The sequence below is a fragment of the Podarcis tiliguerta genome (assembly GCF_965153285.1).
Source record: "Podarcis tiliguerta genome assembly, chromosome: 7".
In the NCBI taxonomy this organism is placed as follows: Eukaryota; Metazoa; Chordata; class Lepidosauria; order Squamata; family Lacertidae; genus Podarcis; species Podarcis tiliguerta.
This window is the reverse complement of record NC_139540.1, coordinates 22,254,415-22,277,445: the sequence shown is the minus strand read 5'-3', so window position 1 is coordinate 22,277,445 and position 23,031 is coordinate 22,254,415. Positions and strand designations below refer to the sequence as shown.

General features: G+C 39.7%; 1 protein-coding gene across 19 annotated transcripts in view; it reads right to left on the bottom strand.

The window, feature by feature from the left end:
- The window catches only part of UBR5 (ubiquitin protein ligase E3 component n-recognin 5), a 67,343-nt gene that overhangs the window by 15,599 nt on the left and 28,713 nt on the right, over positions 1 to 23,031 (bottom strand). For 8 of the 19 annotated variants that reach the window (XM_083450800.1, XM_083450786.1, XM_083450783.1 and 5 more), the window contains 30 exons: positions 22,817 to 22,971; positions 20,131 to 20,248; positions 19,244 to 19,428; positions 18,654 to 18,763; positions 18,227 to 18,339; positions 17,824 to 17,967; positions 17,061 to 17,172; positions 16,710 to 16,864; positions 15,506 to 15,703; positions 14,170 to 14,380; positions 12,649 to 12,775; positions 10,708 to 10,859; positions 10,210 to 10,305; positions 9,662 to 9,785; positions 9,262 to 9,359; positions 8,539 to 8,687; positions 8,057 to 8,148; positions 7,387 to 7,533; positions 7,175 to 7,293; positions 6,954 to 7,080; positions 6,710 to 6,839; positions 6,344 to 6,504; positions 4,846 to 5,085; positions 4,074 to 4,197; positions 3,211 to 3,322; positions 2,545 to 2,676; positions 1,745 to 2,002; positions 1,192 to 1,460; positions 620 to 831; positions 193 to 423 (listed from right to left, as the gene is read on the bottom strand). In XM_083450800.1, coding sequence (XP_083306926.1) covers positions 193 to 423; positions 620 to 831; positions 1,192 to 1,460; positions 1,745 to 2,002; positions 2,545 to 2,676; positions 3,211 to 3,322; positions 4,074 to 4,197; positions 4,846 to 5,085; positions 6,344 to 6,504; positions 6,710 to 6,839; positions 6,954 to 7,080; positions 7,175 to 7,293; positions 7,387 to 7,533; positions 8,057 to 8,148; positions 8,539 to 8,687; positions 9,262 to 9,359; positions 9,662 to 9,785; positions 10,210 to 10,305; positions 10,708 to 10,859; positions 12,649 to 12,775; positions 14,170 to 14,380; positions 15,506 to 15,703; positions 16,710 to 16,864; positions 17,061 to 17,172; positions 17,824 to 17,967; positions 18,227 to 18,339; positions 18,654 to 18,763; positions 19,244 to 19,428; positions 20,131 to 20,248; positions 22,817 to 22,971 — 4,601 coding nt within the window. The remainder of the gene's footprint in view (positions 1 to 192; positions 424 to 619; positions 832 to 1,191; positions 1,461 to 1,744; positions 2,003 to 2,544; positions 2,677 to 3,210; positions 3,323 to 4,073; positions 4,198 to 4,845; positions 5,086 to 6,343; positions 6,505 to 6,709; positions 6,840 to 6,953; positions 7,081 to 7,174; positions 7,294 to 7,386; positions 7,534 to 8,056; positions 8,149 to 8,538; positions 8,688 to 9,261; positions 9,360 to 9,661; positions 9,786 to 10,209; positions 10,306 to 10,707; positions 10,860 to 12,648; positions 12,776 to 14,169; positions 14,381 to 15,505; positions 15,704 to 16,709; positions 16,865 to 17,060; positions 17,173 to 17,823; positions 17,968 to 18,226; positions 18,340 to 18,653; positions 18,764 to 19,243; positions 19,429 to 20,130; positions 20,249 to 22,816; positions 22,972 to 23,031) is intronic. The other 11 variants (XM_083450795.1, XM_083450799.1, XM_083450784.1 and 8 more) reach the window with 3 other exon arrangements.

The following is a 23,031-nucleotide window of genomic DNA, read 5'->3' as shown; positions in this document are numbered from 1 at the left end:
ATAGCTAAATTCCAGGTATCACAATACTTGACTACCAGAAATTAATCATCTTCAGCTATACAAATATTCTAATCTATTGCATATGCTACATATATAACCACAAGACACATGCATTAGTGTTATGAATCAAAGGGGACACCAATGCCCATGGACAGTCTAGCTATATTTCCATTGAGTAATTGGCTTCCGTACCTCTTCCGTTCCAGCTGAGGTGTATCCAAGGTAGTCTGCTGGTTCATTGCTTTAATCCAATAAATGAGAGCTTGAAAAACATATGCTACATGTTTCAATGAGCAGACATCCAAAACTGGAAGAACATCAGAATGCTCATCGTTGTGAGAACGCATCAAGGAGAGGGCGTAATTTAAGAAGTCCCCCCTTGCCGACATCATCCCCTGACGAGCACTAAGCAGTGTAGCACGCCTGTAATGATTAAAAAAACAAAACAAATTGTTTTGGGACACAGAAGTGTTGCATTTTAGACCAGGGGTGGCTAATCTTTTGGTCAGCCAGCCCTCCAAGGGCTACATGGTCAGTGTGGACAACTGCATTGAATTTTTGGCTTGTGGTTACTTAGGGGGGGAAACTAACATACAACTATTAAGGTACATTTGCATACCTTCTGCCCTCCAAAGTTCTTAAGCTAGCTTCTTCTCGTGCTGTCATCCTCTCCCTCCTGGTTGAGTTCTGTGATGCATGAAGTGGGTGGTTTGGGTGCCCGGGGTCTCCAGCAGAGGCAAGGGCAGAACCATAGCGCAACTGAGCTTCGGTGGAGTCCATAATGCTCACCATCCAATTCCACGTGGGTATCAGTTTTTCCTCAACGTAGTTCTAAACCAAATGTGATCAACATTTTGTATACATACGAAAACATAAAAAAAATCAGACAAGTTCTGAACCATACTCCATTGAACCAATTACACAATGTATCCTCTTTGTTCATTGATTCCCCTGATTTCCAGATTCAACTGTTACCTTTACTTAGTTCCCTATCCACCAGTTTTAGGGTCTCGAGAGGGAAGAAATTTCCCTTCCTGGTGGCCAATATAGGGGGCGGAAGAATGATAATAAGCATGAAACAGTAGTTATTTACTATGACAATGCCAAGGAATTTAAAGGTGGAAGCCAGATTTTGCATTAAAGACACTCCAATTTAAACACGGAAATTGGCATATCTTTGTTGCACTTTACCTGCAAATTCACGGCATCCTGGTATGTCAGCTTCACGGCAGCTGGGATCTGAGAGTACACCAGGTGATTGTATTTGGGAATGAGGCCCATCAGATCAGATATTTGTCGGATCACAATGCTATATGCCCTCGCCAAACTGCTTGCCGATGTTAAATAGCTGCTAGCGTTGCTAGCCTCAAGAGCAGCTGCCGCCGCCGCCGCACTTGTGCTGATGGTGCCACTTCGACGCAGGTTTGACGGATCAATATAAATCAAGCCTGCTGAACTTGCTAAAAGTAGAAAGAAACACATTCAGGGGGCGTCAACAGCTAAACAGAAGTGAGCTCCAGAATTAGCACAAAGCAGATGATCAAGATTTGATCCTATCCAGTCCATAAATTACTCTTAAAATAACAAAGGACTTCACAGCAGCTTATGAGAAGATGCACATAAATTACTTGTACCCCTTCTGATCAGGAAAAAAACAAAATAAAAAATCAGTTCACTGGGTAGGAAATAAGAAAAAAGAAAGGCCCAGTGGAGTAAAAAAATAAATAAGTAATTTTTATAATACCTGCTGGAGCAGAGGTACTAGATGGAGCAGTGCTGGTAGTCCTCTGATTCTGGGTGTTACGTACAGCCCACTGCATTGAGCGGGGTGCCTGGGCGGCACCATTGGCATGAGAGCTGTTTGTTGTTCGCTCCAGAGGCTCGTCTAGCATAAAGGTCTCTTGCTCTATATCATCACTCTGGCTGCTGCTGCTATCTGAATCACTGGTGTCATTGGACTGAGAGTCATCCTCAGAAAAAAATGCTGGAACACTGCTGGCACCTGTGGGGAAAGATATACTATAAGGGTCACTGATAAGAGAGCAGGGTGAGCTTCATTTATTAGGCCAGAAATCTAAAGTATGCTGTGGCACTCAGCTCCTACAAAGTAAGAAAAGCTTTTTAAGAAGCACACAAATGTTTTCCTACCTTGCGTTTTTTCAACGTGTTTTTAAAAGACAGAGCTGCAAATGCAACCCCACATTTACACATCCCTCAGGCTGCAAGCACAACAACATTATTAACCTGACAGCTGCTGCTTGGTTTTACTTTGTTTTAACCCACCTTAGGGTCTTGTGGTGAAGAGTTCTATTAACAACGACGAACAACAACAATAATAGTTAAACATTTCTGATTTTCTCCTACAAAACAGTCAAGGTAACTTAAAAAATAAGCAACTTGTAGACTTCAAGGTTTGCCCATCAACCTCTCTCAGACTAGGGGACACATTTAAATTCTTTTAATAATGTACAGCAATATACTGTGTGTCTCCCCCCCCCCCCCAAAAAAATACATAAAAATGAAGTTTGATAAAAAGAATATTACCTGCTTCTGATCCTGCAGTAGCTGCAGTGACAACACTTCTGCGCCCACTGGCATTGTCCTGGTTGCTATGGTTACTCTCACTATCACTCTCAGTTTCTGCTGCTGCTAGAAGATCCAACTCCATATCACTTCCTAATAACAAATTGATAGAATTATGTTAACGCAGTGGTCTGCATGATACAATATTTCAGATTCTTCACAAAGCTATCTTTCATTTTAAGCTCTCCCACTGCTCAACTGTTGAGAAGATTAAGGCACTCCAGTAGCACATTAACTACTGCTTAACTCAACCGCAGAAAGCCATACATTTATCTCACAAGCTTGCTGTTTTTGATACCGATATTACTAATGCACAATTACCAACACGTATAGCAATACAAGTTAGAATGGAATAGGGGGTTGCAGTAGCTTTCTGTTTCGTTTCTAATTAACCCAAAGAAAGTTCATTTTACAGTTCCTTGTGTATGGTAAAACCAACGGGTTGCATCCAAACTAAGATAGCCACACTTAGGTCCCACTGGAAATAAATGTAGAATGTCAGCCATCACTACCTTCAATGGGACCAAAGTGAAAGGAAATAAGACTCAATGAGGTACAGAGAACTTGTTCTGGATCCAACCCTGTGCATATCTTAAAATGACTAATAAACATGCCCAGGCATCATACCATCTTCATCATGCTCATCATGCTGCCCTTCAGCCTCAGCATTTTCCTCGCCATGTTCTTCTTGCTCATCATGGTGGTCTTCTTCCCCAGCTACCCCCTCTACCACCTCAACCTGAAACAAGAATATATATTTTTACACCATGTAAATGCTTGCGATCTTCAAGGATGTTTTGTAAATACAGCTCTCATAGCTATGGCTGTTTTAGACATTTTCTATATTGCTCATTACACTTATTATGTGCTCCATTCCTAGTTTTGGGCCAGCGCTGTAACATTTTGCTACCTTAGGCAAGTAGCAAAATGGCACCTCACACCCCTAACTCCACCTACAGAAGTATGGCATACTGATAGCTGAATCTTATTCTAAGACTGGTGGTGGGACATCTGCCTGCTGTAGAATGCCAAAAGTAAGTGGTGATCTACTATTTTTCAAACATATGCATTTTTTGTTGTGATGAATATAAAGTGAACACATTGAAAAGTGTTGCTGAGTTCATAATAGCTTTTTGTTATTATGTATTTTCTAAATTAAAGAGAACTTTGAGGTTAAAAAGTGGTCTCATACTCATAAAAGTTGGGAAAAGAGGGCATCAAATTGGCTACTCCCGGATCAGACAATAGACAAAGCCATTCTCTAAGGTACCACAGGACTTTCTGCTGTTAGAGGCTAACATGGATTCATTTTTGGTAGTGTGTAACACCAAGGTTGTACACTCATTTACATCCCAAATTGCAGTATAGCTGAAACTTCACAAGCCAACTTATTATTTTGCATTCTAGGACTAGATTCATTTAACATTTGCACTGATATCTACTTTAAAATAAATAGAAAGTTGCCCATTGAAAACAATTAAGACAACAACCTCTTCAACATCTGCAGACACAATGTCATCTTGTTCTTCATCTCTGCCACGAACTGGTTGAGACTGACTGATCCGCCGTTGCTGTGGATTTCTAATAATATAGGACGACTGAGACTGACTGGAACTACAAGAAAGAAAGAAGCCTTTTTAAAAAATACAATTATATAAATTTACACAGCATCATCACGTATGATTTTCTTCTCTTCACACAACAGTATCAACTTAAACACAGAAAACAGAAGAATGTCCATAAATATATTAACATTAGTTTAAAATAGTCAGTTTAATATAATAGATTTCCCTTCTCGTTTTTGAAAGATTCTTCATTTAAGTTCTTTTGAGCTACCGGCCCAGTCCACTTCCCATGTTAGCTGTACACCTTGTTCTACCTATGGCTTGTTTAACAAAACCACAAGCCATCTCACAGATGAACAAAGGAGCCTCAGCTTGTTTCTCCAAAGCTTGGTTTGTTTGCCAGCTGCTCTTGCTTTGTGCCTCTCTACCACAGTTCGAATCCCTGCGACGGGGTGAGCTCCTGTTGCTCGGTCCCTGCTCCTGCCAACCTAGCAGTTCGAAAGCACGTCAAAGTGCAAGTAGATAAATAGGTACCACTCCGGCGGGAAGGTAAACGGCGTTTGCATGCGCTGCACGACTGGACCTAATGGTCAGGGGTCCCTTTACCTTTACCATAGTGAATGTCTGGGGATGGATGGCCAAAACATATATGATTTAGAAGAATGCATTTATAATGATAAACATTAAGGAGCATTACCTGCTGGATTGATCAGATGACGGCCGGGGAGGTAGTGGTTCTACTGAGAACAGTTCTTCGCTGCCTTGCATAGCATCTATACTAGTGCTTGCCAACGTAAAAGGTGCCGTAGGACGTGCAATACCCATTCTGACTGGGATAATGAGGGATTCCGCTACATTGCACAATTCCTCCACAGCGTAAGGTAGCAAAGCTTGGAATACACGCTTGCATTTCCCAATTGGCTGCGGAATGAAGTTACTGGAAACAAGACGTGGGAAGGGAAAACACTGACATCAACAGCCACATTCAAAAAGGTTGAGAATACACACAAACCAGGACAGCTTGTTTAATGGTTTTGTATTCGCACAACTATTTATCTGTTCATCCTGTTCAGTCAATAGTCAAGCTGCATTGCTTCCCCCTTAACACTGCTTAAATACAGCCCTTCTTTCTGTCTCTTTGGCAAAAATCTGGTCCCCACCTCTAGTCTAGTGGTTGGCCTACTGTTCCACTAGCAGCTCGGTGGATACAAAACAGTATGTTGAACTTTACCTTAAAACTGAAAGAAAGTTAGAAGTATATTATACGGTTGGAGCGCTACATTTATGGGAAAAGACTCAAAACACAACAAGTTTAATTATAAAACAATGACTAACCCATTCATGTAACTTTTCATAAATCAAAGCATTTCATTTACTCTGCAGTCTTTATAGCAATATGAATCAGAGGCATAGTGTGGTACCCAAGTTATACAATCATGGCAGGCTTTGGTTTACAGATGGTGGGGGGACAGTGATACTATCCGGGATGCTGTATGAAGACATGCATCCCTATTTGTTCCTATGTTTCAGGATATACAGCATGAAAGAGCCCCAAGGTTTCTGTGTAATAATGCTATCTGTAGACACAGATGTGCATATCTGTTTCATTGTACTAACTGAAACATGGTTTGAATTCACTCTCCAGAGGACTGTTTCCTCTGTCAAAATACAAGGACATCTACCCTTGAAGAAGATCTGGAAGTTGCAGATGGTGCAGAACATGGCCACATGGCAAGAGTGGTACAGCAAGATGGGACCGCACAACACCGATCCTGCATGAACTACACTGGCTACCTATTTTTTGGTGCTGGGTCCAACTCAAGGTCTTAGGACCTCACTACCTGCTAGTTTTCTCCTTATCTGCCAGGCCAGGCCTTGCAATCTGCAGGAGGCAGCTCATTTTGCAGACACACCACTGAGCATAGCTCACTATGGGGGGGGGTGACATGGGATAGAGTCTTTTTGGGTATCCTCGCACTTGTGGAACTCCCTCCCTATGGGGATCAAGTAGTCCCTCTCACAGTTTTTAGAAAACAGCTTCATTCACACAGGCATTTGGGAGAAGTCTGAGAGCATATGGCTACTCTTGATGCTACTGAACTGCTGAGGGGCATTTTATAAATAAAAAATCTTAAGCATTTTCTTTCACTGCCCCAAGCAGTAATTTATGTTTTTTTATATTAAAAAAAGCTTACTTTTTCTTTTTTGAGGAAGCCATTTCCACACTGAGGATAACAAAAACTCTTGCCACAGAACGCAGAAACCTCATTGTAACAGAAATTGCTTCTTCTCTGCGACCTGGAGTGTATTTGTTCTGCAGTTCCTTTACAAGTGTCCCCAGCAAAGTATCTAAAAGCTGTAAAGAAAAGTTTACTGGAGCAAATGTCTACTACGGCGACGCAACCATGCAAATTCTTGTGCAAAGGAACTGAATACATAAGAGTTATGACAAACTTGCCACAACTTAGATCTGCTAATCACATTAAGGTTCATCCCTTCTAAGCGCATAAGCATCAAATTGACAAATTTCTTTGGCACCGTGTTATTTAAATATGCCTTACCAGTATGTCTGCTGTACACTTTACAATAAGGCAGTGTGTAAAACAGTCCAGCCGAATAGTTCCACTTTGCTGATTAAGATACACTTGTTCTTCAGGCAACAGATGACCAATCCTACTGCTTGCACTAAGACTTGGAAAAAAGCAAAAGAAAGCAGGGAAAGAGGAAATATAATGTAAGTTCCCAAGTCTATGATACAAAGTCAGTGCTTGAAAGTGTAATCATAACTAGTTCGTTAATACACACGGGTCTTTGTTCTCCTGTGAGCCAAACATGATCATAGACTTCAGTGCATTCCAATCTTGCAAAACCCGTTCCAAGGCAAGCTGTGCAAATCGTGGAGGTTCTAAATCATGATCTGGCATATCCGAATCTAAAGCCAAGGAATTAAAGAAAAGCATGTAAGCAGTTGCTGCAGCAGTTGCTACAATAAGAGAAAAATCTTGTAAATGAGAAAAGAGTCCCACCTTCAGGATTTGCAGTCTTACGATTACGGTCTTCCCTAATTCTTGGTGGCCTGTACTGGCAATGTTCTACTGTTTGTCTTGCAACTGTCTGCACCAGGAAGAGCAAAAGATGTTCCCCCCTGTAAACATACAAACAAACCAAGAGTTGACATAGGGACCGCACTGGGGCTTTTTGTGGGGCAGATCAATCCCACTATACAAGGGACACTTGCCTACTATTTGGCATGGTGACAAGGTTCGTGGTGGTAAGCAGCCGGAAAAGCAAATCAAGACGAGCAGACTTCTGTCCTGCAATTAATGTTTTGCACTTGCATTTCTCCCAGCAGTCACAGTAGGCTGTTGGGGATGTGCGTTTCAGCCTGAAAGTAGAGACAAAATGTTTAAATACATTTTATAAATTTATAAACAGCAGTTTCCATATCAATATACACTACAACCAGCATGTCCATAAGCAATTTTTTAAAACCCTGCTAATTCAACTAAAGTGTTTTTCATCTATATACCATTTTCGAGTTCTTGTTCATGAAAGGCTACATTAGTTTGCAGAAACAGTGGCCTTGAAAATGGGGCAGCTTCTCCCACTATTATCAGTCCTAAGTAAATGCCTGATTTATCTCACCTCTCTGTGACACTGCTGGAGAGGAGGCTACCTAGCTGGTTTCATCTCCCCTCCCCATCCCTACACTGTGGACCCAGGCCCAAGTTGCAATTCCAGCTTCTTTCAATCATCTCTCAATCCATTCACTAACGAAAATTTTAGGTACAGCAGAGCACTAAAAGAAATAAAATTCTACTGCATTTTCAAGCAAAATGAAAGTGAATCATCCCTGAAAATACACAACAACCTACAGAAGTATCGATGTTAGGAATAAACACACGTACTTGCAATCATGACCTTTGTGGCACACCCTTGCACACTCTGTGCAACAGCACAGAGACTCCAGTAAACCGCATGTTCTACATTCAAATATATCCTACAAAGAGAAAATTGAGCATTTTAAGGGGGGGGGTGTAGTTCTATGTGTAATTCTATGGTGCTGCTTTTAAGTGGCAGCTAACAATTCTATATGTGTCTTAGAAGTAAAAAACCATCAAGTTCAATGGAACTTACTCCCAGGTAAGTATGCACAAAATTGCAGCCTTATTTATTCTTCAAGAGTTTTCAAGTTAAATTACATTAAAATAATGTTAAGCTTCTTGTTAATGGTTTCTTTTAAGCCAAAGCTTCCCCCCACCCAGCCCTTTCCCCAGAAAACCCAGCAGTAAGAGAAAGGCAAGAATTTAAAATCTACCCTTAAAAGCTCAGGAATATGAGCTTGTCTTTACACCTAGCACAAAAAACCAATTAAGTTCCCTTATTTTACCTGATTTATGTGCTCTGCACCAGTCCATGTAAAGCTGCATGTATCATTGCAACATAGGACATATAAAGGAGAGTCATCTGGGTTTGTGCCAGTTGGACAAACCATTCCCATAAACACATCCTCTTCTTTTTCACCTGAAGTTGCCTCCGCTTTTAAAAAAAGGAGAAAGATAGTGCTTAAAATGAAGTTATACATGCTCTTTGAAGACCTAGCAACTTAAGGTAATAATTCTCAAAGGTCCTCTATGAAGAAAATAAAACATCACGGCACTTTAACATTACTGCTAAACCACACTGCACATCAGCTAACTGAATGCACTCATGGTTCCCTCCAAAATGACTTCAAATTGTATTAGTTATACTAAACAAAATTCCTCCTCTATAGAGAACAGGTTTTTATCTTTGTTTCATTGAAAGCTGCCACTATTCACAACCTTCTATCAGTAATTGCCCTGACCTATTTTCACAGAAACGAAAACCAATGGATATCAAAGCATAGCCTCCTGCAGGGAAATTATTACAGGAAACTGTATCTATTGAATCAGACACTTTTTAAAACCAAGAAGATAACAGGAAGTTATTCATGGACAGCAGGAAGACTGGCATGTTCTATTAATTCAATATTTTACATTTTATTCCAATGTTTAATCCAGAGATTTAGGAAGGGGAAAGCCCTCAATTATTGGCATACATAAAGCAAGAATCACATACAGTATTCACATACCTTTGGCAACTTTTTGTGCAGTTTCTAAAATGGTAATTGCTGCAGGATATGCTCTGCCGCTTACAGCAGACATAAACGGTGTCATACCTCTTGCATCCCTAAAAAACAGTAATATGTCAGTATCATTTTCAGTTAAGTTTAAAAGGCAGTCTTCTAGGTTTAGCAGAAAGAGCCTGATTTAGTACTACCCCAACTTTTAAAGTTAAAATGAAGGTAATAGATCTGATGCATAAACAAAAATGGAAAAATCAATTTATTAACAAATACAAAATGGAGCTGTTTATAGCAAGGCTCAGTGCAGCTTTGTAAAACATACCCAATTCCCTCAACCATTCTTCATAAAGCTTGGCTTCCCAAGTAGATGAAAACACTACAAAACATGCACATAAAGACCCCTTACTTGGCTGATAGCAGTTCCCGAAGATAAGGCTGTAAAACCACACTGTCGCATAACAATTTCAATATGAAGTGAGCATTTGCCTTCCGATCCTTTGATTCCACTACAGAGGGTTCTGTAGAAGGACCTGGAAATTGGAAAAGTATTGGTGAAAAATAGATGCCTACAAAAGTAGCTCACTCACTTAAAACATTCTAGACAAGAAGAGGGATTCCTGTATCAAGCTTTTATGATTAGCCAACACTTTCACAATGTCAGAAACCTGATGCTAAATTATGAATTTGAGTGTATATAAAGGACTGGAAACTTCATGTCCTGAAACAAATATTGGCCAACATATTTTAATGTGTGAATCAGTGCCAAATAGTTTTAACAGGACAAACAGACTGATATGTTAAGCACCCTTATTCATTATACAGAACAATGGGAAGATGCACCTTCAAGTTATAGGAGGGAACATTTCAGCTGCACTAAAATACATGTATGAAGCGAGCATTTGCCATTTCTTTGTGTTAAGTCATATGCAAGTATACAAAATAGCATGTTCTCACCTGGTATTGTGGAGGTGCTGGGTCCTTGGCCAGTGCCAGTTGTTGCTGTGGTAAGAGATCCCACAGCAGGGGCCAGGATAAAATCAATGTCACCATCTTTTAGTAAACAGAACAGTAGGATGCACATCAATACATAAAACACACCCCTGGCAATATGCGCACTCCACAGAAACTACCCACACTATATCTTTAAATTTTCTTTCCTTCCAAAGGCTATTCAACGAAACTACTGGTAAGTGCAGCTAACATTATAGCAGATAGCAAGTCACATTATTGAAATAAGCAACATCTGCCTACAAGCTGTAATCAGAAAATTTTAACACCCAGTTTTCACCTGAAAGCACAGAAGTGGCTAACTAGCTAAACGCTTTGCACCACTGAAGTTGTAATAACATTGATGCAATGCATTTCTTATTCCTATGCTCTTTCACAAGTTCACACGAAAGGCAATTTATATCTACTTTTACACTTATGCACAAGTGCATGTGAAAATCTTACCAGGGTCCATCGCAGGAGGATCAGGCACCCAGCTTGGAGGAGCGATGGGAGGAGAAACTGGATCCTGATGATCACTAGATGAAGCCCCTGCTTCATGTCTGCCCAAACCTGCTGCTCTCAGAGATCTTCTCATCATCTCTCTCAGTCGCAAACTAAGACCAAACAGAAAATCCTAAAACTAATGCTTGCCTATTCTTGCGCAGGGAGCACACTGAAGGCAACCTAGTGTTCTAGAATGCCAAACAAACTTTTGTCTGCATTTATAACTAATATGTGGAAAAGAAAGCAATGTAAATGCCACACCAATTATTAAATGGGAACAAGAAACAGACACAGTACTGTCAATGTACCAATTCAACTTTGCATTCTCCTCGTAACTGCGGTTAGCCTGTAGATGCTTTCGCATTTAATTTATACGTGAGCGCCCCACCCCCGATGGAGGGAGAAAAGGGAATAACTAGCAACCAAAAACACATTGCAGGTGGTTTGCAAGTGAGTGGGCTCCAACGTAGGAGTACAGGGTGCCAGTGTGGTGTAGTGGTTAGGAGTGGTAGTCTCGTAATCTGGTGAACCAGGTTTGCGTCGCCGCTCCTCCACATGCAGCTGCTGGGTGACCATGGGCTAGCACACTTCTGTGAAGCCTCTCAGCCTCGCTAACCTCACAGAGTGTTTGTTGTGGGGGAGGAAGGGAAAGGAGAAAGTTTGCTGCTTTGAGACTCCTTAGGGTAGTGATAAAGTGGGATATCAAAACCAAACTCTTCAGCAATGTATCAGATTCTTATCTGGTGAAAACAGGCTGACTACATAACTTTATGACCACTGCTCCACAGCAATTGTTGTTATACTTTTCCATTCACCATATAGATGGGTTTATGAAGCATTTCTGTATCCTTCTGCTGTGCTGAAGAATTCCACGAAACTGTGGGTATATCTGGAATCACTGTTCACTACGTCTATTTGCGAACTACTTCAGCAACACTGGATGCCATAAACAAAGCTTTTCAGCCTGTTTTCACCAGATAAGAATCTGATAAATTGCTTCTTTCAGAGACTTGCATAGTCTTCAAAGACTTTCAGAGACTTATAAGACTTATGTTCATTTGGTTTTATGTTTTCAAGAGAATCCATTAAGAGTGCATATTCTGTGATTTTCAGAGATTCTTAAGTTTTCTGTTTATGTGATTTCATATATTTCATATTATATAAATAGTGTATATTGATATTGTATCATTGTATTTGGTCATCGTGTTGTCTTGCTTTTAGAAAGACTGGAGCCAGAAACAAATTCCAATTCTCCTCTAATAAGGAGTTAAGGAAAGACTGTCGTCAATCCCAGCCAAATATGAAAGAACTGTGGCTCAAACCAGAGAAAAGGGCACATAGTCCTGTCCACCTGATACAAGTTATGCCTCTCTGGAGGGTTGCTGCCAGCCAAACCCTGGGTTAGATGGAGGGTGCTATCAGAGACAAGCAGAAAGAGGGAAAGCAGCACCACAGTAAGTCAGGGAAAGAAGAAGCGAGCTCCCATGCTTACTGGAAAAAAGGATATGTATTGTTGTTGCTCATCAAAAGATTTGAAAAGTAGTTTGTGATACGGTATGGTGGTTTTCTTGTTCAAAAAACAAGAGCCAGAAATCTAACCCGCACACACTTAGGAACATGAGAAGCTGCCTTATAATGATCATCTAACCCAGTATTTTTGACTGCCAGCGCCTTTCCAAGGTCTCAGGAAGAAACTCTCTTCCTATCACCTGCTACCTGATCTTTTAACTGGAGATGCCAGGGAGTTAATCTGGGACATTCTACATGCAGACGATGTGCTCTATCACTGAGCCACGGGACCTCCCAAGCAGCCCTTTGGATCCTGGCCTGCGTTAATTCATAATGTCTTGCCGGTAATTAATACTGCAATAGCAAAAAGAGAAGTTTCCACTAGCTTACCTTCTGCTGCTAGAGGATCCTGCACGATTTCCCGGTCCATTACTTGACACCACTGAAATAGCATTTGCAATCGCCTCGACGGCAGATAACCTTTCAGCAAATGTGTTCCTTTCGGAGCGCTCTGCTTCTGAAGCATAAAGAAGAAACTTGGCATCTGTTTTTTACAGAGACATTAAACACTAAAGAACCGAAAGCTTCTCTGTCACTTTTATATCAAATTGGTATATGAAATCAACATGGAATTTCTCAATATTTATATGCAAATGTATAATGATGACAATGGGTTTGATTACTGAATAGCAAAAAAACTCCACAGCAGAGAAGAGAAAGACAGGACAATTTAAACTGGAAAACACATAACACACAAATACACAACCGAGCAATTCTAGCACTCAGTGGTAAGCAGGAAAACTTAGGTTCTTTTTTGCTAAATAAGAAAACCAGTCTCCAAGCAGCTCCATAAATCATTCATTTGTTGGACAACACATTCAGAGGTTCAGAAAAATGTATGTACTTTAGAGAATTGGTAAATGAATTTGCTTGCTTTCCCCTCTACTTCCTCACCCCTATTTCCTTTGCAGCAAGCTTTATATGCTATTATTTTTAAAATTGTACATGGCCTTGAGCAAGTTAGGAGAAGGGTGCAAATGGTGTAGAAATGTATTTTAAATGATTTAGAAAGTACACTTTCTTCTGCTTTTTGTTCCTCAAAAACTTCATGTATTTTGCCCCACTGCAGACATATACAGTATACATAGATGTTTCCATTCTTTCTAGTTTATTAGGATTCTCTGTTTTGTAGATCTCCAGTTCATGCTGTAAAACAGTTTTAATGCATCACATGGGCCATTTTTTGACATAAATTGCTCCTTTCCACCTTTCTTTCTCTCTCTCTTTCTGTTTTTCTTTGTTTCAACAGTCATAACCTTATGCTTCAAGTTCACAATGGCCTGTTTCATCTTGAAATTCCTGTCTTTCCACAAGCGTCATCTGCTAATTTCCCCCAGTGTACATTAGAGGCAAGAATTATGGCTGGATTCCAAGCACTTCCACACATGCAGGCAATGGAGTTGGCGCTAGCTTCTCCGTGCTGCTTTGAATACTGCACCAGATGGTCCCATAACCTCCAAGCCCAGCTTTTCAGGACTGGAAGACTGCAGTGGGAAGGGAGCCTTGAAATAGCCTGATACACGCATGGAACATTGAGCGCAGCATTTCAGATCCCACCCTTATTTCCAAGTGACTTAATTTACCAAGTGGAAAATGTGATGAACTGAAACTTGTTGCCAGTTGGGACATTTGTTTCCCTTTCTATCATACTCTCTTCCTGCATTTTCCAACCGGATTGCCTTGCTGGTTTATGACATGTCTCATTACTAATGAAGTTGCTGTGTGTGCGTACCTGTGTCTGTGTTTGTGTAACTATTTGAGAACAGGTTTTGAACAATTCTGACTCATCTTTCTAGCCTTCATGCAAAAGCTCTCAGAAGAATCTCATCAGCATGAGATCACTGAACTTACCCTCTTCCTCTTTTGTTTCTTTATTACTGGTTGGAAAACACACAGATACACAAGCATGCAGAATATTTCGATTTCCATCACATCTGTGACTGAGGAAAGTCTGCAGCATTTGTGGATTCTGATCCAAGACAACAGCTTGCTCGAGGTTCATCAAATACTGTCTGCAGGCCTCATAGTCACATCGGAGAATATGCTGCATTAAAGTTTGCTTCTGTGCTCAGAAAAATTGAGAGAGACGTTAATAAAACAAGAGCAAGCAACATTCCCTTGTCCTATGCTACATTCTGCAGCCTCTTTTAGCATCAGTACTTTATCCTGACCTAAACCAAGTACGGGATACAAATGAGATAAATACCTAAAACTGATTGTGTAACATTTTAAAAGTACTATATATTTAAATGATAAACTAAGATTTTAGCTGTCAAATGCAGGATCAACAAACTGATTTCAGGACAGGCAGGTTGGGAATCCTATATCCCAGCTGCAATGCTTTTAAAATTGTATGTGTGGCAAACAAATTTTAGTTACACATTTATTTACATTTTAAAAATCTTTATATCCCATTTATCCCTTTCATAAAGAAGTTGCCTAAAGTGGCTTACAAATAAAAAGCAAACATAAAAGCAATGATAATCCAGTTATGAACTCACAAATTAACAACATTTAAAAAGCAACTAAAAAGTAAACACACTAGCACTAGAAATCAATATTTAAGCAACAGAATCAAAGCTTGTTTTAAAAGGAAAGTTTTAATTTGCTAGTGGAATTTAAATAAAAAGGACTATAACCTATTTTAGCATTGTTTTTAAAAGCATTTTGAATACCTAGATATCCCATCTTATTAAAAACTGTTATTTAAAGTTAATTTCTGGGGTGGGTGAATTTTTTAAAATAAATCACAACATCCGAAAATGATGTTCCAAAAATGCTATCACAGTAAAACAGAGAGAAGATGAACATACACAACTATTTGCACGTGATTCTATGAATCTATGTGCTCTTTTGGGTTTGCCCTTCCTGACCCACTTATAAGTGGAAATGTGGATTAAGCTATGTTTTTTAAAAATCACATTTTTAATTTAGGTCCAGAGCACCTATAAACAGTAATAGCAAACATTTGAACAAAAAATAGACTTTATACTAGAAGTATCAATTTAGGCAGCTGCATTTTGTAACTAGCAGTAAGCTACTTTTGTCACAGAGCTCTCATATGTAAGATTACTCTGTTTAGACATATTTGTAAAAAGAAAAAGCTCAGTTGAAAACACTTGAGTGATCCAGGTGGTGCAAGATAATGTCTCTAAGAGAGAGTATGGCAGATATATATATGAATTACCTCAACAGCCATTATAATGATAGCAGCTTTCTTTTTGATGGTTGAATTGGCAGGAAGGTTTGTTAAGGAATGAACTCCCATTCCCAGGCTGCTAATAGGTGGAAGATCAAGCCAATCAGGGTCTCTTATTCCACCCATACAATCTTTAGCCATTGGATATATAGTGCCATTTCCATCTCGAAGAATGATTGGAGATTCCTGCACAGAAAGTAGATTTTTATAGAATTTAAATTGTCATTATTTTTCTCATTCGTTGTTGATTTGTAGCTCTATCACCTGACATATCAACATAGATGCACTGATGAAGCACGTCTGGTGTTCCTGCTGATATGGCCACACAGTGCTGACGTCTCCATCACCTGATACCTCTCCCTCCAGATAAGGTAAGGTAAAGGTAAAGGACCCCTGGACAGTTAAGTCCAGTCAAAGGCGACTGTGGGGTGCGTCACTCATCTCGTTTCAGGCCGAGGGAGCCGGCGTTTGTCCACAGACAGCTTTCTGAGTCATGTGGCCAGCATGACTAAACCACTTCTGGCGCAACGGAACACCGTGATGGAAACCAGAGCGCAAAGAAACGCCGTTTACCTTCCCACCACAGCGGTACCTATTTATCTATTTGCACGGGTATACTTTCGGACTGCTAGGTTGGCAGAAGCTAGGACAGAGCAATGAGAGCTCACCCTGTTGCGGGGATTCGAACGGCCAACCTTCTGATTGGCAAGTCAAAGAGGCTCAGTGGTTTAGACCACAGCGCCACCGGCATCCCTCCAGGTTGTGTCAGACAACAGGTGTAGTACCTGTTGTCCTTACCGAACACTCCTGCAAATATCCAGAATGGACTAGAAGACCAAGTTCAAATGCTTTCTTTGTGCAGTTTGAATAGGGGAATACATATACATTACTACAATATCCAGTATCAGAAGCATGCAAGATGGATCTTCCCAAGATCCATTAACTTGTGTCAGTAGCTTACAAAGCCTTATCCCTCACTATAACATTGATCTACCCACCTTTTTCTTTTTCTTTACCACTTCCTTCACCAGATAGGGATCAGGAGCACTGACAGTTAAGTCTGCCATGATGATTTATTTTTCTACATTTCTTGTTTAATGGAATCATTTATCAACATTAAGTAACCCATTAAAGAGGTACTTTTAGGGTGGTAGGAAACATTTAAAACGCATGAAGCTGAGAGGAAACAAACCTGTCCAGCAGTGAAAATAGCAACACTCCTCTCATTCTGCCCAAGGAAAGCAATACTGCTAGTGGGGAAATTGTTTTCTTGTTCTGCTTTTCCAGTTGCAAGATCAAATATGCAATATCTAACCCAGTTCCCGGTCTTCAGGACGGCATGTACTCCTGAAAGTGTGCAAAAAAGAACACTGACCAACAAACTATTTGCTCCAAAAAATATTTAAAACCATTAAACTAGCAAATATTGATTAATGAAATTAAGATGACTCAGTTTAACAATTCTCTAATAGGATAAGTACCTTTCTTTTTTCTAAAGCAAGCAATAGATAAAATGAGAAGGAAAAAAACCCTTCATCCTTACCTTTGGAATCTACATTCACAGCTAGGATTTCTGTTTTTTCTGGAATACATAACTTTTTAGGAGTCCTCTGAAAACAATCTGGAACTTTTGGTGTCCCACCAGTTTTTACCACCTGTAACAAAAACAGATTTCTGTACATCCAATGCAATCTACAGAATTGGCTTAATTCCCCCCTCTTTAAGAATGTACAATTTGCTTGAAAAGACTAGGATTCTTCTGCAACAGCAGCCAACCAGATGCCTAAAAAGCTCATTAGCCGTGCATGATGGTGAAGGCCATCCCCTTTTTTGTCCCCAGCATGTGATAAGCATAAGTATGTCATCTATTAATGTGAGGGCTCCACTTAGCTGTCATAGCTAATAGACAATGATCAACCCATGAATTGGTCTACACTTTTTAATGCCATCTAAGCAAATGACCAGAACTACATCCCAGCCATGTATTTAAAGTAATTTATGTGTTGTGTGAAGTTCTTTCTTTTGCCTGTTCCAAACCTACTGCCTAATGTCACAGACTCCAGATTCTTATAAAAGAAAAATGACTCTGTGTGTAATTTCTAAAATGTCTCCCCTTAGATGCCTGTCTTTCTAAACTAAAAAATATGCAACTTCTGAAGACTGTACTTTTAATATCTCTGGTTCTTATATTCTCAAAGTCTGACACCTCTTTGAGATGGAGTGGTGGAAGTGAACATAAACTCTAGAAACTGTGGCCGCAGCAGAGATAATAGAACAGGGCCAAAGTCCTGGCATTGCAAACATACCTGGAGCTCATCTATCCTGAGCAACCGACAATCTTGGAGAAGAGAAGATGGATCAGGATCCGAACCAGAGCTGTTTGTACAATTTGCAGTAGTAGATGTCCCCGGAAATTTTACCGCAACATAAGCACCATCCACTTTCAGTACCTATAAAAGAGAACATATTGCATAGTGTTGAAGCAGAATTAAAACTCTCTGAAGTGAAGCGGGGGGTGGGGTGGGGAATCACTGTACTTAAAATCACTGTACTTAAAACAAGCAGTGCCACCACACAAAACCACATTTTCACCAACAATTTCAAACCGCTATGGCTAGGTTCGCTGTAAAACAGCTTTCTTCTATCCATTTTTAAAGGATTGGTACACAGCAAATTAAAAGAAACTAAGAGAGCTTATTTTATACAAACCTTCCCAACAGGAACATTCTTAACATCTTCCACAAAGACAACTTCTCTAAGAGACCACTGTTCTTCATTCACCTTCTCCTCTTCTTTTGGGGCAGGTGTAGATCGCCGCCGCTCTTAAGAAAAAAAGTAACAGATTAAAAGTCTCCTTTGTAGCATGTCTGCGACACGCATATTCTATGTCTAAAAACAAGCACATGGCTACTTATGTCACTTTTCACAGGAAGTGCCTTCTGGGAAGTTTGTGCCATCTACTTAAGTTGGTATTTTGATAATTTTATCCTGCAGGTATTCCTCTATGGAACACTGTTTCTTACATTATTCAGGAATTCAGGAATTAAATATGGATACATTAATATAATTGGCAGACGTTGCACCACAGTGGATTTCAACAAGGCAAAAAAACCCCAAACCTCCCCATATGACTTACTATATGGCATTGATGCACTGCTTGCTATTGAAGAAGCATCACTACAGGTAGAAGCTGGAGACGGTGGTGGACCCATTTCAGTTTTCACTGGTTCCTGTTTGCTTTCAGGCCTAGGGTTTATTTTTTAAAAAAACAAGGCAGTTGTTACACTTATTTTCCATGAATACAATGTGAAAACTAGTTAACACTTTGGACAGAGATACTAACTTCTCAATTGTTTCTTAAGTCAACAGAAGTTTTTGCTGATGCAATATAACAGCAAACATATACTGCAACAATATACAGAAGAACTGTTTATGGCCATTTTCAAACCATTAATTTGTATTGGAGGGAAATCAACATATTCTTAAGTATGTGGTTTGTCAGTATGAAAAGGCAATGCAAAGCACATTCTTTGTGTGACTTGCTTCTTTCAAGTCTTTGCTAAACAGTCTTCAGAGCAATATTTACAGCCCTCTATTGCACTCATGTCTGTTTCATTTATGGAAACAGTGAGGAGCTGGAATACAGAGGCCCACAATCTAATGCCAGTTCAAGATCTTTTTCAGCCACCGTCTACTGTGTCCCTGTCAAAAGTTTAGAACACTTACTTTGCTTCAGTTGTTTTACTAGCTTTCTCCATGTTCTTTAAACTCTCTGGTGACCGGAGCTGAAACCTACAGCTGTCATTCATATTCCAAACAGATTCCATTAAGACGCCAACTTTAGGAATCCCAGCGCTAATTGAAAAAGCAACAGCTCCAGCATGATAGAGAGGATTATTTCTCAAACACACCTGCAATCAATCAACAAGGGGGGTAAACAACACTTTTTATTTGTTTGCTTGTTACCCACCCTTCACCCTAAAGTCCCATTCATGCCAAATGAAGAATCAAAACTATGTAAGCAAAACAACACTTAGAAGAGGTTAAGTACTTAATATAATTTTATCAGGTTTTTTTAGTAGTGACATATGGAATATTATCTCTATCTTAGCTGCAAAAGTCTCTGAATGGGTGTAGCCAATAGGGTGCACCTTCCAGAAGTTTCTGGACTACGACTCCTATCATCCTTAGCAATTGGCTATGCTGGTTAGGACTGATAGGAATTGTTATCCAAAAGTATCTGGAGGGAACCACATTGGCTACCTTTTTCCCTACCACATAGTTTCCTAATAAGGGCACCTGGTTTGAAGGGAAGGAAAAGGTTAAGGCAAAAGGGCAACTACAGGCACACCAGCATATCAGAAACTTTTTAGGAGCATCAGTGACAACGCAGAGAAGAAAGGCAAGAGCCTAATATGGTTGCAGCTAGTTCACAGCACAGAGCCGCATATGAACAGGTGGTTTAAGCTCTGTCACTTCAGGTTATGGGAGCACTTGCGTTAGAGTCTATCTGCAGACTATTTGCACATGTCACTGCATCATAAAAAGGGTCTTAATGGTGGATTTGTTCCTTCTCAAAGCTTTAAAATGTCACACAGTAAGCCTCTACATACCTGAGTACCAACAGTGATATTTGGCATTGAGGAGATACCAGCACTAGACTTAGGCTTTTTATTTTTGGCTCTAGCCTTTTCCAGCATCTTCTTCCTTTGGCTAAAAGGAACTACACCCCTAGGAGGAAAAATACTAATATAAGGTTAAAAAAAAAAAAAAAGAGCTGTGTTGTCTTTATTATGCATAAATGTGATTTTCAAGGTGATGTGGTATTGATTAAAAGGGAAAAAGGCAGAGCATTTTCAAATGTTCATTTCCAGAGCTAATAAAATAAAATAAGATCTGAGAAGCTGAGCTCCTGAAAACATTATTCCTGCTAACAGGTTCCTTCAATGAGTATCCCATGCAGTCATATGTATGGGAAATGTGTAAACCAAACAGGTCCCTCCAAGAAAGTCTGAAAAAACTGAAAGCTCAGGGATGCTGCCAACCCTCAGTCATACACAGCAGCGTTCCACACATCAGCCAAGGAGACAGAGAAAGCATTTTCCCACTTAGTTCTACCAACAAACCATTGTATACAGCATGACCAAAGACTTGCTTTTGAACTGATTTCTTAATTGAAGTATTTTTAAAGTGCCCTTCATCCTAACTCAAGCAAGGGCAGCATATAAAACTCAACATGCCAAGAATACAATACAATAAAACAATACAGCAACATCATGCATAAAGCATTCAGGGCCAACTACAAGTTTCAACAATTGTGACTGCTGCCTAAGAAAGCAAAGCAGGAGTTGTGAAAATCTGACTGAGATCTTGCTGCCACATTCACAACCCTAATTAAGCAGAGCCTTACTGACTGGGGAGAAAGGTGGAAAATAGTTTTCATAAAAAGGATAAAGCAAAAAACAAGCAATTGTATTCAGGGTTCAAATTTTGTGACCAGAAAGAAACAGAGGGAAGGCAATGGTTTCACCTCTTTTCCAACGTGTGGAATGGGGCAGTCCATGGGGCAGGAGGGGGAAAGCACTCCTAATCTTTCAGAACTTTCTAGAAGGTTCCTGCTATGATCTGTGCAGCCAGTGGGACTGTTCATAACCAACCATTGCTGACCAATGCCACTTAAATGGTTGAATCATTTAAGGACACATTGGTTCTCCTGCACTACTAATCTGATTTAATTTAATAATTATTAAATGATTTTTTTAGGCTACATTTCCAGACAAAGTCCTCTTCAAACAATGTATACAATATGCACTATGAAACAAAATAACATTATTAAAATTTTGATACAACTTGATAAGGAATACATTCATGGTCAATTTCAAGTCACCTTTTTAATCATTGTCTGGAAGAATTGAGAAAACTTCATCTATAGATAAAGGCTTTAAGCCATTACAAATCTGCACAGCCTGGCAAAAGCACAGAAGAGTTTAGACAGTTACAGAGTAATATCCTCCCTGAACTATCAAACCGACACTCTTATTACACATAAAATCCTATTTACAAAAATCAACTAACACTATTAATAAGCAACTTGCCTTTTGTGTTAGTTTAGACATAAGGCCCCAATGAAGGAATGGAAGTAAAATTAAGCAGTTAGAACTTCTATATTGCACCCCTGCTTCTAATCATATTTTCACAAGTGAAACCCCCAAAGGACACAATACCTATGTAGTCACCCACTGACTGCCAATACAAAACTGGACTGATCCTACAGAAGATGCTTAACCACCTGTGATGAAATACCTCAACTATAATAATCACAGTTGTGTCTTAGACAACTCTAATAGCGGTATCAGCCTTGTATAAACATTTATTTACAGATTTTATGTCATATGCAGTGGAATATCTATTGTCGTAGAACTGTGAAGGTTTGTTACAGTAATGAAGCATTAGGTCTTCTAACTCTGAAAGCATCCTAAATACAAAATTCATTAAAATAATTCAGTGTCAAGTCACTTGAATGCTTTAAGGACAGGAGCATGCTTTGTTTTTCTTTGATCCAAGAACAGTCCTTTCTTCAAAGCAATGTAACCTCCTAAAGAATTCTAACCAGAAGGGGAAATTCAGTTCGTTAAAAAAAGAGAAACATGCATATGAACAAGGATGGGTAAATTCAATGTACCTTAGTGACCCAGTTCACACCATGGTAAACCAGTTATTGGTTTATTTGGTTAACAAGCCAATCTTACCCACTTTGCTCCTGTATGCTGTATGAGCCACAATCACTGTCTTAGCTTTATGTCAAAACTAGGGATAATGGTTAGTTTCAGTCAAACAAATAATGCTTAGGGAGCTAAGAACAAACCTTGACCCCAGGTTGTAGTCTGAAGCAAACAAACCATAATCTTTGGTTTCAACATAATGCAAAACCACAAATCATGGAGAAATCACAGGGGGAAATGCTATGAATAAGTCAGAAATTAAATCGTTATAACAAAAGGAGGGGAAACGCTATGGAAAATCGCTTAGATTTTTTTTTGCTCTCTGGCACCATCTGGTGTTGCATGTTTATAACACATTCAAAATGTTGTTTCTTGACTAATGTAGCTGAGTCCATGGTTTGTTTCTCCCATTCATTAGTCAGGCAATAGCACAGGGGGCAAGATCAGCACATTCTTAGTAAACCATTAACTGCTGTTTACCATGACATGTGAACAAGGCCGATGTCAACTTCTCTTCTATTGGTTTTCAAAGAGCAAAAAACCATTATTTGGACTCTAAACTGAAATATACACTTACCACCAGTACAGGTTATTCTCCAGCTGAGCACAGGTATAAAGAGCGCAGCAATGCAGGGAAACTATCCGCTCTCCTTGAAGTTCAGAGTACGTCTGTGCCGTATGTTCTAGTTTAGAAGCTACAGAACTCAAGGTTTCATCTACCCAGGTAGCTACCTAAAAGGAATAGAGCACAGCCCTGGAGTGGATCTTAACACAAATATGCCTTTGTATTCA